This window comes from Atractosteus spatula, chromosome 7 (assembly GCF_055471065.1).
Source record: "Atractosteus spatula isolate fAtrSpa1 chromosome 7, fAtrSpa1.hap1, whole genome shotgun sequence".
Lineage (NCBI taxonomy): Eukaryota > Metazoa > Chordata > Actinopteri > Semionotiformes > Lepisosteidae > Atractosteus > Atractosteus spatula.
In genome coordinates, this window is record NC_142712.1 from 32,373,415 (window position 1) to 32,391,402 (window position 17,988).

At 42.6% G+C, this 17,988-nt stretch overlaps 1 protein-coding gene across 1 annotated transcript in view; it reads left to right on the plus strand.

Annotated features, from left to right (window-relative positions):
* pacsin1b (protein kinase C and casein kinase substrate in neurons 1b) overlaps positions 1–17,988 on the plus strand; it is a 101,232-nt gene that overhangs the window by 67,426 nt on the left and 15,818 nt on the right. The window contains exons 3-7 of the mRNA XM_088921745.1: positions 7,596–7,722; positions 11,274–11,430; positions 12,165–12,400; positions 14,113–14,268; positions 16,846–17,021. Coding sequence (XP_088777871.1) covers positions 7,663–7,722; positions 11,274–11,430; positions 12,165–12,400; positions 14,113–14,268; positions 16,846–17,021 — 785 coding nt within the window. The 5' untranslated portion in view covers positions 7,596–7,662. The remainder of the gene's footprint in view (positions 1–7,595; positions 7,723–11,273; positions 11,431–12,164; positions 12,401–14,112; positions 14,269–16,845; positions 17,022–17,988) is intronic.

Consider the following 17,988-nt stretch of genomic DNA (forward strand, 5'->3'; position numbering starts at 1 on the left):
AGTCTCCAGTCACCTAGGTATGTTTAAATCAAGACTCTAAATTTTTCTTTTCATAAAGGCCTTTAGTTAATTAGGCCATTTTCTAATGACCATGTACTGTATCTTCTGCTGTACTTCTAATCACTTGTCGTTCTTATACAGTATGTCTATATTGTAATTTGTATCCTTTGTTCTTTTAACACCTACTTTAAAGCACTTTGAGATATAGCTTTTAAAGTTGCTAGGTAATATGTATTTACTGTAATAAGTAAATTATTATTATGTTGTTGTTGTTGTTGTTGTTGTTGTAGTGGTAATAGTAACCAATTAACCACAGGTAGAGTGAAGGCACCATGACCTATAATATACCTTGATTAAGGCCTGCTAAATAACTCTGGGCAACATATGTGCTAGGGTGGTAGGGTGGTTTGAGCTGCTGCCTCATAGCTCTGGAGTTACCATGCTGGTTTCCTCATATAATACAAAGGCATGCTGTCCAGGTTTGTAAGTGTTTCCCAATTGCGCACTGTGAGAATGTGTGCTGCCCATGTTCAGGGTGCGGTCCTGCCTTGTGCCCTGTGCCGTGTTAGAGTCTGGCTCAGCGCAACAGTCTAAGGATAAAGAGGACAATGAAAAATAATGAATAGATTGATTATAAGAGTTTCTCATTTGGAAGTGGAGCTGATCATCAGTTACGACTCAGTTATTTTGAATATAACTAGTATAGCAGATTTCAGTGTTGTCTCTTAAAAGTTTTCACAGCAGTCATGTGTTTTTCTGTGTATCTTTCCTGTGACGGATTGGCAATCCCTCCTGGGTGTATCCTTGCCAGCAGAGACTCTAACTTCCCTGTGACCCTGAATTAGAAGAAGTGGTTAAGAACAATAATGGCCTTTTGTGTTTTCTGTTATTAACATTCTCAGATGTAATATGTCCAAATTGCCTTCAGGTTTATTTCTGTTGCAATGTCAGCTAGTAAGATCACTTGCTAAAAATGTTTAAAAAGAGGATTCCAGTTTGCACAGAAATTGGACAACTACTGATTGGAGAGTAAAGGAGTAATTTGCATTTACCTTTACAGATCTCTGAACTTAGATCAGCACTGTGGCCTCTGAGCTCTGGGGGCCTGCTTCAATTCTGGACAAGAGTCTGTTCTCTGGGTTTCCTTTGGGAATTCTGGATTCCTTCCACATCCCAAAGACTTACCAACAGGCTGATCGGCTGTGCTAAACTGTTCATTCTGTGAGGAGCAGGAATGGAGTCCATTTCTCTTTAATCCTCTCCTTGTGGAGTAGTTCTGCTACAGTGCCAACAATCACATACTGTAGGTGAGATAAGAGTCAAATAAAGGACACATAAACCGCTAAATTGCAAATATATTTGCATGGGCTTCATGTGTCTTGCTTATACAGTTTGACAGTTCAGTTAGAGGACTGCCTGGGATTTGTAATATAGCTCTAGGCTTCTGGGTGTTGGAAAACAGGACAAGGTGTTGATGTTGGGGCTTTCACACCTTAGGGTAGGTGGAAAAAGATTTGACCTTGATTGAATTGCAGCAAACTGGAACTGTTGAGCTTTTGGTGATGAGTCACTGTCACGTTGTCTTCACTAAGAAGATTCCAGGAAAGCAGCAACTAATAGGATTTTACAGCATTGTGGACCTGAGGTATTTATCACGGAAAAATATATTTTTCTTCATTTATGTATAATCTGGAGGCATTGCTAATGAGCAGTTTGACTAGTCAAGAACATGGTAGCAGAAGGCATTAGTCACAAAGGCAGGATGGATTATGATTCAATTAAAGGGCATTACAAGAATGGAACTGTACTGCCAATTCTATGTGAAAAAAATTAGAAGGGATAGGAGTGAAATCAATGACAAATTGACATAGTTTCAGCTGCAAATGATCCTTATAGAGGTTTGAAAGAAAGCCAGACTCTACAAGTTTGGCAGCCGGGTTTTACAAACCAAGTGAGTACTTTAGCACTCAGTGTGTGAATCTGAGAGTCTGAAGCAGTGTCAGCTCATGGGTACAGTACATGTGTTCAGGCACAATAACCTCAATAGAAGAAATGAGGGTAATTATTCAAATATGTCAGCTCTGTTTATTGATGATTGTTGTTTATGTCAATTTCACTCCTCCCAATTGTAGTATCCCATTCACAGCCGGCTAACAACACAGGGCTAATTTAAAATGAATGAAAGAAGAAGATGAACATGACACATTATTTGATAATATATTACAAGATATGTTATTAAGTAAGGTATCATAATATATGTGTGACACAGTGAAGCGGTGGTTAGCATCACTACCTTGCAGTGCTTGGCCCAGGGTTCAATTCCTGGGCTACTATCTGAGGGAAATTTGTATGTTCTTTCTATGTTCACAGGGTTTCCACTCTGGTTTCATACCACAGTCCAAAGACATACTGGTAGATTAATTGGCTTCTGGGGAAAACTGGCCCTGGCGTGAGTGTGTCTGTGTGTGCTCTGCAATGGACTAGTGTCCTCTACAGGGTGTATTCTGGCTTGCACAAGTTGTATGCTGTGCTAGGCTCCAGCTCCTCCACAACCCTATATTGGTTAAAAGCAGGTAGAAGATGGATGTATACTAATATACTGTATGTACAAAACATATTTTAGAAAACAGAGAGCTATAAAATTAATGCCAGCCTTGTTGAAAATACAGAGTGTGATGCGAATGAGCTATGTGATCAGAAGTATTCTTGAACAGATTGAACAGTGCCTCGGTTTCTTTGATGTCTCGTTTTAAAAAGGGAAACGTTTAATGTGGGAACAGTTTTCAGTTTTCACTGTCAGACTCTGTACCCGACTACAGATTTCTTTTGCATCCCTGTCTGTATCATAAAATATTTAAAAGATTATTTTTATCCAACTCACAATATGCCGGATAAATACTGATAAATACTTGACACAGCTTTTTGTAATTCATTCGGGTGTCATAGAGGTAAGATTTCTCTGATGGTCTGGCCACATGGATGAGAAAGCTGAACCCCAGAAAGTGATTCAAGGAGGTGCCTTTACCTGATAATATAAGTGAGATTATAAGAAAGACCTGTAAACTTTTTATGGCAGATTACTGTAGATAATGTTAAGAGCAATTTGTAATCTGGAGTCTTGGGTAAAATCTGTATTGCATAAAAGCAGAATGCAGGTACTCAGGCCAACTGAGACCTTACATGTAGAGGCTGCAGGCTTAAGCAGTGGGTTTGCTCAAGTGGATTTTGAGGAATCTGAAGCCTTAGATGCTGCAATTCAGACAGTCAGTAATTCTGTTTGGTTGGCCTGGTGACAAGGGGCGATGTTAAGAGTACCTGGATGGACCCTATACGGCGCTGAGTCTGTAGGGCGTTAGTGTTTGGTGTCCAAATCCCAAGGGGGAAGGTCCTAGTCAAGGTAGAAGAGCTAGGTTGGGTATCACAAGTGTCAGGTTGAGAGTATTCCAAATCCAAAACGAGAGACGAGACGAAGTCGAAGCAGGAGAAAAAAAACAAGGTCAGGTAGCCAGAAGTCAGGACGAGAGTGGTACAGTAAACGCGCACAAGAGAAAGCCAAAGGAAATTCTCAATAGTGAGCGGGGACTGAGTGGAGTGAGAGGGTATAAATGGGGAAGAGCGTGAGGAATGACAATTGATTAATTAGTGCGCGGGTGTTGGTGGTGAGAGGTGCTCGTAGGAATGCAGTTCGTGACACCTAGAAGGTAAGCTTCTCTAATGGCAATTTTATGACAGACTGATGTTGGCCATTAACATGACATGCTGCAAAAGCATGCATTTCGGCTTCCAACTGAGACCCTCGCAGTGTGCCACTAAATGTTCAGGCACAGGAGAGACACTGGAAGGCCATTACACTGCCAGGCACCTACAGTACCTTGGTAATAACCCACTCCTTCCAGTGGGACAAGGGCTTAGTGCTCAGAAAGTGATTTTATTCCATCGTTACATGGAGCACAGGAAACTTGTAGATGAATCAAGATAAAGTAATGCCAGATTATTGTAATGAGACGAGCATGACTCATTAGAACCCTCATGTATTTACTATCATACCTGCATTTTTTTCTATCAAATAGGTATTGAAGTATCTAAAAGCAATACTCAAAGTGCTGAAGGCTAGACACACATTCAGGAATTATTAGCACTGGTATGTGAGCCAGGGATTAATGTTACAAAAATAATGACAATGACAATGTAACCAAAGCTTTTTGTAGAAGGGTACTTAAACTTAACAATACTTTGATAGGCAGGAATAGGTGAAACAGACACACAATGCAGCTATAAGGTAAAGAGAAAAGTGCTCTTAGCAGGAAGAGAAGAGGAAGTTGTGGGAATGCTGGGAGACACATAGTGGGCAGGACGAATGAACCTATATTCACAAAATAGAGAGTACAAAAAGGAGTACAGGAGGCCCAACAGGCATTGGAAAGGACGCCCCCTGGTGGTCCTCTGCAGGCTGTGGACCAGAGGTTGAGACATCCTTTCTTGTTATTAGATCTCAGACTCCGAAGGTTGCATCTATCTACAATACATAGGGAAGAGTAACTTAAGAAACATACATATTTATAAATAAGCCACCATTAAGTAAATTATATTGGTGCAAAGAGCTATGGGGCTGGATGGAGTAACAGATATGGCTTCTGCATTTAAAGAGTCTAACCTTGAAGACTGGTGAGTAAATACTATACATCCCAAGCAAGGACTGAGGGTTGATACCTTAATTACAGGAGCAGATCTAGTGCAGTGTACTGTATGTTTGGAAGAGTAATATTTTACTGAAAGGTCTTACCTTTGAGTTTTGGACAATTAAATCCAGTACAGAGGTAAGGCTTTATTGATGATGAGAGCTTTGAAGAGTCACTAGAGTAGCAGTAATCCAACAAATAGTATTGTAATCCAAAGTCAAACTCGATTGATTGCAGAGAGAGTGGATGGCTTGTTGCACATTTGCCAACAGAGGGAATGAGGTGGCAGGCTCAGAATTCAGCAGTATGAAGAACAGGAGGAAAATGATAGTGGGTTTAGACAGCACAGCACTGCTGAAACAACTGCAGTGCAGTGACTAATATGGAAGGCAAGGTCAGCAAAATCTCATTGCTGAAAGAGTCAGGTTGGAGCAGCAGTGGCAGAGGGAATCATGCATTGATGTTAGTGTGATGGATGCTGGGAACAAATGGTGTAGTGTCTTGTATTTGTACCATGGTGAGCCAACGAGTGGCTGGAAGTGGGTTTCATTGTTCTTCTGAACTTCCCTATTGAACTCCAGTAAGAAATATATTTTCACAGCTCTTCAATTACGCATATAGAAATACCTAAGTAGTATTTCAGTGCTTATCTATTAATATGTCATGTGGAGTATTTGCTTCCTGAAAGTGACTGAACAAGTCAGATTATGGCATAATATTACAGTCATGGCAGACGTCAGACTGTAAGGCATCATTCCAGATGTTACTGTATATGATGTATCACAAATCTTCTGCACATTTAGGGACTGTACAGATGATTTACGATACATCATATACAGCAACATCCAAGAGCAATCCTATTTTCGTTACGATTCACATGGACTGGAGGCATTTTGATTGCACCTTGTGTTCTTGATGTCTCCCAATCCAGACATAGCTTCAAACTGACTTCTTATATGTTGTTTCTATTGCTGATTAAGTGGTACACTGATGAAAGAAAGGGTCGCTCTTTTTTTATCAGTGTAACCCTGATACATCCCAGATTAAGTCACCTGTGAATGACTGAAATGCCAAAGAAAGATGTGTGCTGTCAATACCTACATAAGCAGGGGTTGATAATGACCCCTTTTTATAGGAGAGTCCTGACAGCCCGTACTTTTTACTGAGTTTGACAATAGCTGCCCCATCCAGGAGCAATCAAAGTTTCAGATAGTCTGGTAAATACTCAGTGCACCCTCTACATGTGCTGTAGTCATTATCCATCCATCTATTTTCTAACCACTTTATCAAGTACAAGATCATAGAGGAACCAGAGCCTATCCCAGCAAGCAACAGGCACAAGGCAGGGTATACTCTGGACAGGATGTCAGTCCATCAGAGCGTACCTACAGACACAAACACACACTCACTCACTAACACCAGAGCCAGTTTTCCCAGAAACCAATTAACCTACAGAACCAGCATGTCTTTGGACTGTAGGAGGAAACTTGAGCACCTGGAGGGATTAGTACCCCAGGCCGTAAGGCGGCAATGCTAACCACTGCACCACCCTGTTGTTGTCATTGACGTGTATTGATCTGAGGCCCCTCAAGAATTACACGAGAAGTGCCAAAATAAAAACATTGATTTCTTTTTCTTTCAAACCAGCACACGAGACAACTTCTATCACTGCTTGTATTATTCGGCAATTACAATGCAGGAGCAAATTAACACCTAAAATATGAGGGCAATTAATACTGACCTTTATTTACATTCCCATGCAAGGATATAACATACTGTGGTTGCAAGTGTTGTCAGTGGTTGTCATATATTGTAATACAGGTGCAGGCAGCAAGAGAGCATCTCTTTCACATCAAGTCAAATTCAGTGTTTATGTTTGGGCATATGGGAAACTCAGACACCATAAATCCATAAATCTAGTGCAGATATGTTCTTCATAAAGCGTATAGTCAACAATGTGATTTGACATTCCTGACATCTTTGGTGGTTTCTGCTGTAGAAAACTGTAAAGTGCTCTGGAGCAAAGTGTTGCAAAGGGCATCATACTAAATAGAATCATTGGTTTCCCCATGATTTTATTTTTATAGGCAGCTCCATGCTTTACCACTCTTTAACCTTGATTGGTCAGGAATGAATGACAGGGTTAGAAAGTCAGGAAAAGTCTTGTTCCTGATTTAACTGTGCTCTGCTGAAATTCAGAATTGAGTAGAAACTCATCTGACGATGAAAGGAGTTGATCGAATACGTTTTTGAATTACGTTTTGAAGGTGAGAGAAAGCACCTAAAAGTGTCTTATTCATGCCTTTAGAAAAACAGCTTCTCTGAGTACAGTGCATTAGGGACAGGTTTCCCATTGTGCAGAAACCATTTTCTTGGTGAAAGCGAGGGTCAAAATCAATACAATAGCACCTCACCCCTCAGTGGTAGGGTGGAGGAGTGGTCAGGGCAGTGGATTTGTATATGAGACACTGTGGGTTCAAATCCCATCTAACATAATGCTGTTGCATCTGAACTTGCACTCTGAGTACTTCAGTACAAATGCCCTGAGGTGTGAACTTTGGATAAAAGCATTATTAAAGTAAGTCAATGGTCATAATAGATTCTCTTTGATAAATAGAAGTAGAGAACTGACTAGTTTTAAATAGTAGAGTTTACTATTTATTAGTCGTTTACTGTAGATGAAGTAAGGAATCACACATTTCCAGCCCTAAGTGTTGTGTTGGCAGCAGTATGCCTGATCTCCTGTCACTTTTTGTATCCTTCAGACACAAAAGGTGTTGGGAGTGGCTTGGGAACAATGCAAACAATAATGTATTTCACAGTAAGAAGCACAAGTGTTTGAATTGTAAGTATTACCCCAGATATTGTCCTGTGCTGTAACCCCTATTTCTCTTTCCCATTCTTTCTGGCTCTCAGCGCATGAAGATCCCAGCCCTAGTGCAGAAACTTCCAACTTCCAGCTGCCTCTCCCAAATCCAGGAAAATGTCTGGCTCCTACGATGAATCTGCTAGTATTGAAGAGACCACGGACAGCTTCTGGGAGGTACAAGTGCTGTCCTCTCTTTCAGCTTTATGGAACAAATTGTTTTGCTCATAGCTTTTCTTCAGCTGAATGTTAATACTTCTGAACATCAAAACAGTGTTTGGAATCACAGCCCCAGTACCCCAGTTCAAGCACAATAGCAGTATTGTATTCTGGGAAATTAAAATTTAATTTACAAAACCACAAATTTACAAAACCACAAGTTCACCCCTTGCAAATGAATACTCCTATAGCCAGCCATTTTCTAATAGCTCAGGTGGGTAGCTGCGTCAGCATGCGTAGGCTGCAAAGGAACAAGTAATAAGTTTATTCCATGCTGAAAAGAGAAGAAAGAAAACACAACGTTTCGGCCTTGGAGCCTTCTTCAGGTGTATGTAATAGCTTCATTCAATTCAGAGTTGTGGGGGAGATGGAGTCTATCCCAGCAAGCAGTGGGCGCAGGTGAGATACATCCAGGAGGGGACACCAGTTCATCAAAAGGCACACAGAAACAGACTCACACCAAAGTACTGGATTTTGGAGGAATACAGAGCACCCAGCAGAAACCCACACAAATACAGGGAGAACATACAAACTCCCTGCAGAAAGCACCCCAGGTCTGGAACTGAACCCAGTTCCCCACTCCTACAAAGCAAGCATTGTAATCACTGTGCCACCATGTCACCCTGGTCTCTAAAGTCTCTGTCACATCTCTACGGGACTGTCCCGTTGTTGTTTTTTTTTAATGTTGTGGCTGCACAGGCTGCACTAAAATGGCTAAGTATGAATGAGGAAATGGTTTGGTCTGACTACATACACTGAGCACTTCAAGTTTCTAGCATCTATACATACTGTAGGTTGCACACTATGTTTCACTGTGTTTCAGAAGCTTCAAAACACTTCAGAACAAGGTGTCAGATGAAACCAAACAGAAATTTAACAGAGAGGCAGCAAGAGGAACATGTACAGGAGTAGAACTTACAATACATCACCAGAAATCTAAAAACACACACTTACACTTGCTTTTACAACAGAAAAGCAGTTGAGCACAATGTAGATAATAATACATCCACTGTCACTGCAGCAATGGTGTTTCAGTCTATTGTTTCTGGGCTCCTGTTTTGAGCAGTTTGTGTAGCCAGGCTCCTCCACCATTCACCAGGTTTGACTGGAGATTGGCATGTTGTTCCACAAGCCAAAGAGTCTGCTCATTGAGAACACAGCACCCAGCCTGTGGGCGGGAGGCTTCGACTACACTGGAGAGACTCCCTGTAATAGGCAGTGGAGGAGTCTGCAGTGCGATCCGGCCTGGGTCGAACACAAGCAGAGAGGCAAAGTTTCGTGCCGTAGGGTTTCAGTTCGGTTCACATGATCCTAAGAGGTATAATATTGTAACGCTACGGGGTTCAGGCGGGCGCCCTTGCCGCATCAGGTCAGCCCCGCACCGTCGGGGGCTCGAACTCAGGACTCTGGCGTCACTCACCAGGGACCCAACCTGGTGAGTGAAAGAGAGATCTCTCCACAGCCTAGTGGCTGTGGTCCTGCTATCACAGGGAAGGGCGGTGACGTCACCGCTCTGGTAAGCCGCCTCTTACACAGTGCCTGTCGGCCGTATGCGTTACAATATTAACTAGTAGGTAGTCTGGATATACTGTAGGGAGTCCTGGCTTTAGAAATGTATTAAAGAATTCATGGCCATTTTAAAGAAAGAAAGTAATTCAGTTCTTTAAATAGTCAAGGTGGCTCACTCTTATACCAAAGACCTAGCCTAAAACCTGGATAAGCATCAGAAGGAGGATGGACGTCTCTAGAAGGAGGAGTTTTCTCTAACACTGTAGTTTAACAGGTGTCCAGCCACAGAGTCACCAGTATTTGGTCACCTCTGGATGGAGCTGTCTGAGAGTAGATTATCTGGGGTTACTCTGCACAGCTATGGTCAGCTGTGGTTATAATGGACAGCTGTGGCCAGCTGCGATTATTCAGGACAACTGTGGTCTGCTGTGGTTACCCTGGATTTCATCTGAGCAGCCAGCACTCTGTTCTGGTTTGATAACAAACCGTTAGCATTTCATGAAAACCTCCTGCCTTGGAGCTGCCGGGAGAAGAGGCCCGTCACAACGCAGAGCGGGCAAGCAGCGGTTTGAAGCGCTGTGATTCAGAGAGACTCCTGGGGTCAGAGCTGCACCCCTGGTGGTGACCCCAGTGCTGCTGCTTGTGGCATCTGTCTGCAGACTCGGTGCTGTGCTCAGCAGCTCTGTCTCCCTTAATCCCATCAGCTCCCATCTGCAGGGGGTGTGAGGGGGGGTTGCTGTTTGGGCCTCATCAAAACAACGTAGATTACAGACTTGACAGGATCCCCCCCCCCAGCCAGGGCTATTGCATAACTTCACATGTACAGACACATGAGCCCCTCCTCTCTCCCAGCATTCACTCACGCCCCTGCAGGCTTAGAGGATGGGCTAAAGACCCACCAACATAATCTTAAGGTGGCACAGGAAGATGAATGCCACAACAATGGGACTGATTATACTAGACACTAGAGGCATTCTTAAAATGGAACAGGACAGATACAGTACACTGTAGCTATTGCTTCTGTGTACCTGACTGTGTCATCTGTGTCAGAATTAGTATTGTGATAACTTGTGCCATTTGTAAAGATAGCAATGGGAGCATCATTTCAAGGGGTGCAGTATGTATGGTTCAAAAATGAATTAATCAAGAAAATAATTTAACAGCTTAAAATATAAGAAAAGTTGAAAAAAACAGAATTTTCTCACATTAGCTTGTTGCTAATTGATATAAGTAGGTAATTGATAAGTAAATGAGATGGATATGAGGACAACATGACTAGGCAGCTTGTCTCAGACATGCATTAACCAAAAAGGTGTCTCATATTCACTTTGTGCATTTCTTGATTTCCATGGGGTAGTCTGTCCAATTTGGGATTTTTAACACTTAATGTTATGACTCTTTACAATTTCAATCCTGTTTAGAAGTTATAATCTTTTAAGCTGTGCATGAAACCCTAATCTTGGAGTCTGTGAAGGGTATGTGTTAGACTCTTTCCTGGGGTTGTGAGACCCACTAGTGTGAGTGTGTGAAGGATCTGTGTTAAACTTCTGTCTGTGATTATGAGACTCGCTAGTTTGAAGTGTGTAAAGGGTGTGTGTCAGCCTCATTCTGGGGTTGTGAGACTCACTAGTGTGAAGTGTGTGAAGGGTATGTCAGGCCTCTGTCTGGGTTTGTGAGCCCCACTAGTGTGAAGTGTGTAAAGGGGTGTGTGTCAGGCCTCTGTCTGGGGTTGTGAGACCCACTAGTGTGAAGTGTGTGAACGGTGTGTATCAGGCCTCTGTCTGGGTTTGTGAGACCCACTAGTGTGAAATGTGTAAAGGGTGTGTCAGCATCATTCTGGGGTTGTGGGACTCACTAGTGTGAAGTGTGTGAAGGGTGTGTATCAGGCCTCTGTCTGGGTTTGTGAGACCCACTAGTGTGAAATGTGTAAAGGGTGTGTCAGATCTCTCTGGGGTTGAGGTGAGGTCAAGGCACTGAGCATCTGCGTGATTTTCTGTCAGGTGGGGAACTACAAGCGTGCAGTGAAAAGGATCGATGATGGCCACCGGCTCTGTAACGACCTGATGAACTGTGTCCAGGAGCGTGCCAAGATCGAGAAGGCCTATGCACAGCAGCTGACCGACTGGTCCAAGAGATGGAAACAACTGGTTGAGAAAGGTAGTAAGGGACTGGGGGGCAGGTAACAGTGTATAGTATAGTGTGAACTATAAATGTAGTTGTCAAGAAACTAAGACTTGTGAGGAGACTTCCTAGGACTCAGTTAATTCACCCAGAAGCATTTTATTGCAATTCAGTAGGATGAATCTGAGTTCAATAAACTTTGAACATATTTCATTGGTCATAATATTGTTTAATAAAACAGATGCAGTTAATGTTTTTTAGCATTTCATTTTCTAAAAAAATGAATACACGCCTGCAGTATTTTACAAAAATCTGAATAACAATTGGGTTTGTCTATTGGAACAGAGAACTACAGTAAATGATTAAGTATTTATACTAAGCTTAAGTATTCAGTGTGGATACCTTTTCGCTTCATGTAGGTTACTGATCAGTCTGTTCTGTTGCCTTGTGATAAAGCCCTGTAACAACTTAAGGTGTTCTATATGACTGTCAATTGCTAAATTTAAGATCAAAGATCAAAGCCCTCAATCTGTCCTCTGTTCATTACTCCTACCTGGCTAGTCTGAATTTCATTGTCCCAGTATAAGTGAGAAGGGCCTCAGTTTAAGGTCTTATGGTTTTCAAGAATCTAAAACACTATAATATAAAACAAATGTCTTTTGAGGTCTTAACCGGAGTTTTTTTTTTCCTGCATTTCAGAGCTCTTCTTCAGGTGGGGATTCGGAGTTCCTCATACTCATCATCTCTCTCTGTCTCTGTGTCTGACTCAGGGCCTCAGTACGGCACTCTGGAGCGGGCCTGGCTGGCCATAATGACGGAGGCGGACAAGGTGAGTGAGCTTCACCAGGACGTGAAGAATGGACTCCTCTCTGAGGACTTGGAGAAGGTGAAGAACTGGCAGAAGGACTCTTACCACAAGCAGATCATGGGCGGCTTCAAGGAGACCAAAGAGGCTGAAGACGGCTTCAGGAAAGCACAAAAGCCCTGGGCCAAGAAACTCAAAGAGGTGAGGGCAGGCGCTCAGCCTGCAGATGCTCAGACCTAAAAAAAGAAGCCTTCTCCACTTCGCCACATCTTAGTTTCCACCGGATCCTCTCTTTGCAACCCACCTGTAATGAACTGACGGAGTTGTGTAAATAAAGTTAGTTAAGCAATGGGATTATGAAGTAAAGACTCCATTAGGAGTGTATGTTGGGCCCAGTGGCTCTGATTGGAATCTAGAATGTGTCATTAGCCAGCTCTCTCCAGGAAGCAAAAGGCTGGTACTGTGCCACTGAAGTAGTTTAGGTTCATTAGGAGCCAAGGAATTCTCAGCTCTCCATTCCACAGCAGCTCCAAATGCAGCAAATGTTCAGTCATCCTAGACACATTGTGTGTGAAGAGAAGAAGATGACTGGGCAGCCTATATATCAGAGGAAATCTGTATGTGCTCTTCTCATCTTCATGTCTTGAGTTCCATGGGTTGCAGCATTGAGCCAGGTTGACAGCTGGTGATTGGGGGCTATAAACTGAAAGAAAAATTAAAGAGAGTGCAGGGTTTGGGACTGGCAGAGAGAGCTGTGTTCATCCAAAAACATCACAACTAACTCACGTATTTTTTAGCACAAAATTTGTGGAGTTGGAGTACATGTGGAGCAAATTTTGCTCTTGGGGGGGAAAACGCTTTGGGGGGCAGGAGCTGAGTCCAGTACAGATCAGGCAACAAGTTAATGAGTTAGAGGAGGCTTTATATACAGATGCCTAGGGCTAGCAGGGCCTACCATTGGAGAGTAATGCAGTTTTCCTAAAGATTAGACACTCACGCTGATAGATACTGTTCATAATGCCTGTGGGCCCTTAACCTGATTAGAGATCACCCAGAGTGGAATGCACTGGATGAGTCAATATCTATACAGCACAGCAGTACTTGATGATTGAACAAGATGTGAAGCAAAGCCCAGCTGGGCCTGGAGAACTGTGGGAGCTGAGTCTTACATTTTTTGGTTTTGATTTGTTGTGGAGATCTAAAAGTGTTTTTGCCAAGCAGTAGTCTGAGGTCAATAGAGACAATGGGTTGAGTTAAAATTAAATGATGATGGGTTATTGAGTCCCCAAAGGCTCATCCAGTGAGGACCCTGCAGTCCAGACATTACTGATTCTGTAATGAGCTGTCAGGACTGAGATTTCCGTACTGGCTGCTGAGTGTTGCTAGGTTTGGGTCAACCCAGTGGACTTTTTCCACATCCACAATGAAACTTGAATGAGAGGGCTCAAGTGGAAGCTAAATGAAAGTGAATTGTAGTCTAAGGATCGAAGACCCTTCTTAAGGAATGTTGTGGGATAGAACCAGCTAACCAGCTAACGGGACGGTTCTTAATATTACTGTAATAGAAAGGCTAAACTGCCATCTTATTCAGAAACCACAAAGCTGACTGGAAAAGGGAGACATAACTTATTTTTGGTAATCAAACAGTAATTTCCACATTTGTATGACTAGATAACTAGATGACTAAGTCAAAAGTTGGAAATTTCACTGCTATGTTCTTGAAGCCAAAACCCTGGTTTCTTTCTGGGAAAGTCAATAAAGGATCCCCTAAGCGATTCGGTACCATCTACCAAACAGGTTACACGGGCCAGATGGTTTCCTCTCGTTTTGTCTTATGTGTTCATCTCCGCTCTCCCCCTTGCTCTGTACTGTCCGTCGATGAGACGGTTCTTATGTCGTGTTGTCCCGCTCAGCTGGAGACAGCCAAGAAGGTTTACCACATGGCCTGCAAGGAGGAGAAGCTGGCGGCCGCCCGCGAGGCCAACAGCAAGGCGGAGGCCTCGGTCACTGCGGACCAGCAGAAGAAGCTGCACGAGAAGCTGGACAAGTGCAAGCAGGATGTCCAGAAGGTGAGCAGAGGACGTGGCTGTGTGAGCGCAGGCCAGACCCGGCCCCACACTGTAGGAGCAGTGGTTTGTCAGCAGCTGTTTTTATTATTCAGTAAAGAGAACAAATCAGCCAAGAATCTTCCTTTCTCTGAAGGAGGGGGGGCTCCCAAGCCCTTTCTTAATTGATCTAAAAGTCTGATTAACTCGCAAAATATTCAAAACATTTCACAGCTGCTATAATGTATAAGATCACTTTATTGGCCATATACAATTTCTTGTATTAGGAATTTTGTCTTTTCACATACCCCAACTTGCTCTCCATGAGACACACGGACAGAAAGAGGAGCTTGGGGTCAGAGCACAGGGTCAGCCATTTATATGGCACCCCTGGAGCAGTTGGGGTTAAGGCCCTTGCTCAGGGGCCCAACGTAGTAGGATTCCACTGCCGGCCGCGGGATATGAATCGGCAACCTTCCAGCCACAGGCACAGATCCTTAGCCACAGAGCCACCACACATTATCAAGTAGATAATGTACTTATCTGCAGCTGATTCAGTCATGGTTGTTTGACAAGTGGGAGGTTTGCAGTAGTTAGAAAAGGACATTAAGTTTTTACAACCCTGCCGCATATGATAAAAATGAATAAGCTTAAGCACATACTTACCTATACATGTCTGTTATTATCATGTACAATAGGCATGCTTACAGACAGAGACTATTAATTCAAGAAGCTCCTGACTGGAAAGAAGTTTCCTTTCTTGAATTGTTCGATGTGCAAGAGCATTGCACCTCAGTGCACCTGAGTATATTGTTAGCACTTCTTATACCACAAAACATTCAAAACGCCCTTTGAGATGAGCTGGGCTTTGAAGTAAAATGCTCTTTATTTAAAGAGCTCAGACAGAGTAAAGAAAAGAAAAACAAGACAGTCGCACAGGCAGGTGGAAGTCCACAGCTAGCATATAGCTTGTGTGCCATTTTCCAGATGAATGCATTTGGAAAAGACCTGTTAACCAGAAACATTTTTTGAAATGTTACATGAGCACTACTGTATGTGAGCAACCTAACACAGAATGAAAGAGCTGTAGATATTTCTTTATATCTGTTGAATAGTGATTATTGAGATCTGGTGCATCTTTCTGCATACAAAGAAACAGACACATACCGTGTACTTGCAGTAAGTACAGCCAGAAGTTGTGCTGTCATGCTGTCAGAAAATCTTTAAGTTGGGCCAAAAGCAGAAAGCCTTGCTGACCTCTGGGAAATGAGTTTGACACCACCGCTTTCAAGCAATTATTTGCTTTCATCTTTTTGAGGAAAAGATTCACTTTAAAAGGAAATGTTATTACAGGTTAATAAAGTACGGATATTGTACAATAAAGCTTCACATAAAGATGTTAACCTTATTTCCAGACCCCATACACTCTTTTTCCAATCTTTTAATCAGAAACAAATCTAAGAGAAAAAAGGTTATCTTATGCAACTGCTCACTATATTGTTGTAGCCAGCATATGTTTTGACTCATTTGAGTTATTTCTCTGCCATTTCCGACTCTTTAGGAAGAAGTCTGAGAGGGTTTCTCCTCATAAAGATATTTCATTAGCTAATTGCTGCATGACAGACATTGCTCCTCTGGGCCTGTCACCATGTAATCAAACTGTTGTCCTTGGCCTAGTTATTGAGAAAGAAACCTCGGCCTAATGCAGTCCCTGCAAAGGTTTAACACTGTAGGACCAATTCATTAACTTTAAACCGTGCGGCTGTAAGTCAGGGCTCTTTAATGATTTGCTTTCGCCATGCATTTTTAATAACTGACATTTGTACAGCAGCCTGCACTATTTGTCTTCCAGGACATGGGAATGTTGCATAATTTCACTGCTCAGAAACTGTGTGCAGAACGTTTAGTAGTTTCATCAATTTCTAGGGCTTAAAAAATGACCTACCTCTCATTTTATTGGCTTGTTAAGAGATGGTAATGGTGTGTGTTTTATTTTTGTTAACATATTGGATTTCAACTTTACGTTATGCAGAAATTCAAATGCAAAAGAAGAACAGACCCATTGAGACATCAGCAAGTTCTTAATATTACTGTACTAGAGGGGCTACACTGCCAACTTATTCAGAAACCACAAAGCTGACTTTGCACTGGAAAAGGGAGACATAACTTAGTTTTGGTAATCAAACAGTAATTTCCACTTCTGTATGACTAGATAAAAATGAAGATAGTTAAAAGTTGGAAATTTCGCTGTGGTTAATTGTTGTGTTGCTAACGTTAGGTGCATCGCTCAAGCACATGATGTCACTTCCTGCAATGCATATGCAGGACAGTGGATCACAATGCATTTTAGAAATGTAGTACAGGTATCAGGACAGTCGAATCTTCAATCTTTATCTTTCAACTTCAGCAGATCCCCAGCTGCTCAGTTTTGGGGGGAGGGGGGGCAGTAACTGGGTATAATGGGATTGCTATTGGCTCTTCTGCTACATACCTGGGTGCTTCAGAGGATATTTGCTCCACATTGATTTTAAAATATGCCTGGGTGCACTACACTGGAATGGTGTGCTGTGCTTGTGACTGTGTCATGGTGCTGTGTTCCAGGCCAGGGAGAAGTACGAGAAGGCGCTTGACGAGCTGAACAAGTGCACACCCCAGTACATGGAGAACATGGAGCAGGTGTTCGACCAGTGCCAGCAGTTTGAGGAGAAGAGGCTGTGCTTCCTCAAGGAGGTGCTGCTTGACATTAAGCGCCACCTCAACCTCACTGAGAACCAAAGGTGAGCTTCTGCCCTCCTGTCCCGTAACGTCCCATGTTCTCTTCGAGATAGACTTCCACTTCGGTCAGGGAATTGTGGGTAAGGTTCTGAAATAGCATGTGGTGCAAATGCAGTACCAGGTGGCTCAAGGAGTTTCTTTTTTTGTGTAGGTAGTTCTTAATTTACAAGCACTGAATTTGCAAGTTTTTGATTTAACGTACAGTATCACAGCAAAGCCTTTGTGCATGTCCAGCAAAAGGCAACTGGATGGAGTGTTTGAGACCATATACCGGATACAGTCACACAGCTGGGTTGCAGTACAGTCGCTTGGGTGACACACAGGCTGCTGGGAAGTCTTTGTCTAAGTGTTCCTTCAACCACGGATCATCTCCCATCGTCTTCTCCTTATTCTATTACTTTATTACATGTCTTTGTCATATTCTCTTGACATTTTACATAAAATAGCTTAGCATTAACCAAATTCCATTCCATTTCAAAATCCATTCATTTTCTAAACTGCTTTATCCAGAACAGGGTAGTGGGGGAGCCAAAATCTATCCTGGCAAGAAACAGGTACAAGGAAGGATAACCTTTGAAAGCGAAGCCATCCCATCACAAGGCACACATAGACAAGCACACATTCACACCAGTCAATTTTCTCATAAGACAATTAACCAGCCATTATGGTTTTGGACTGTGGGAGGAAACCAAGGAAACCAGGGCACCCAGATGTAACCCACATGAACACAGGGAGAACATACAGCAATTCCAGACACCCCAGGAATTGAACCCAGGGCCCCAGCACTGCAAGGCAGCAATGCAAAACACTGCACTACTGTGCCACCCCTAAACAACCATTTTCTTCACAAATGACTTTTAATACAACATCATACATCTTTAACATATACATCTTACATGAATAAATCATTTTAATCTGGGAGTTCAGGCCTGTGGTTGAAAATGGGCCCAGAACACACACCCACCATTT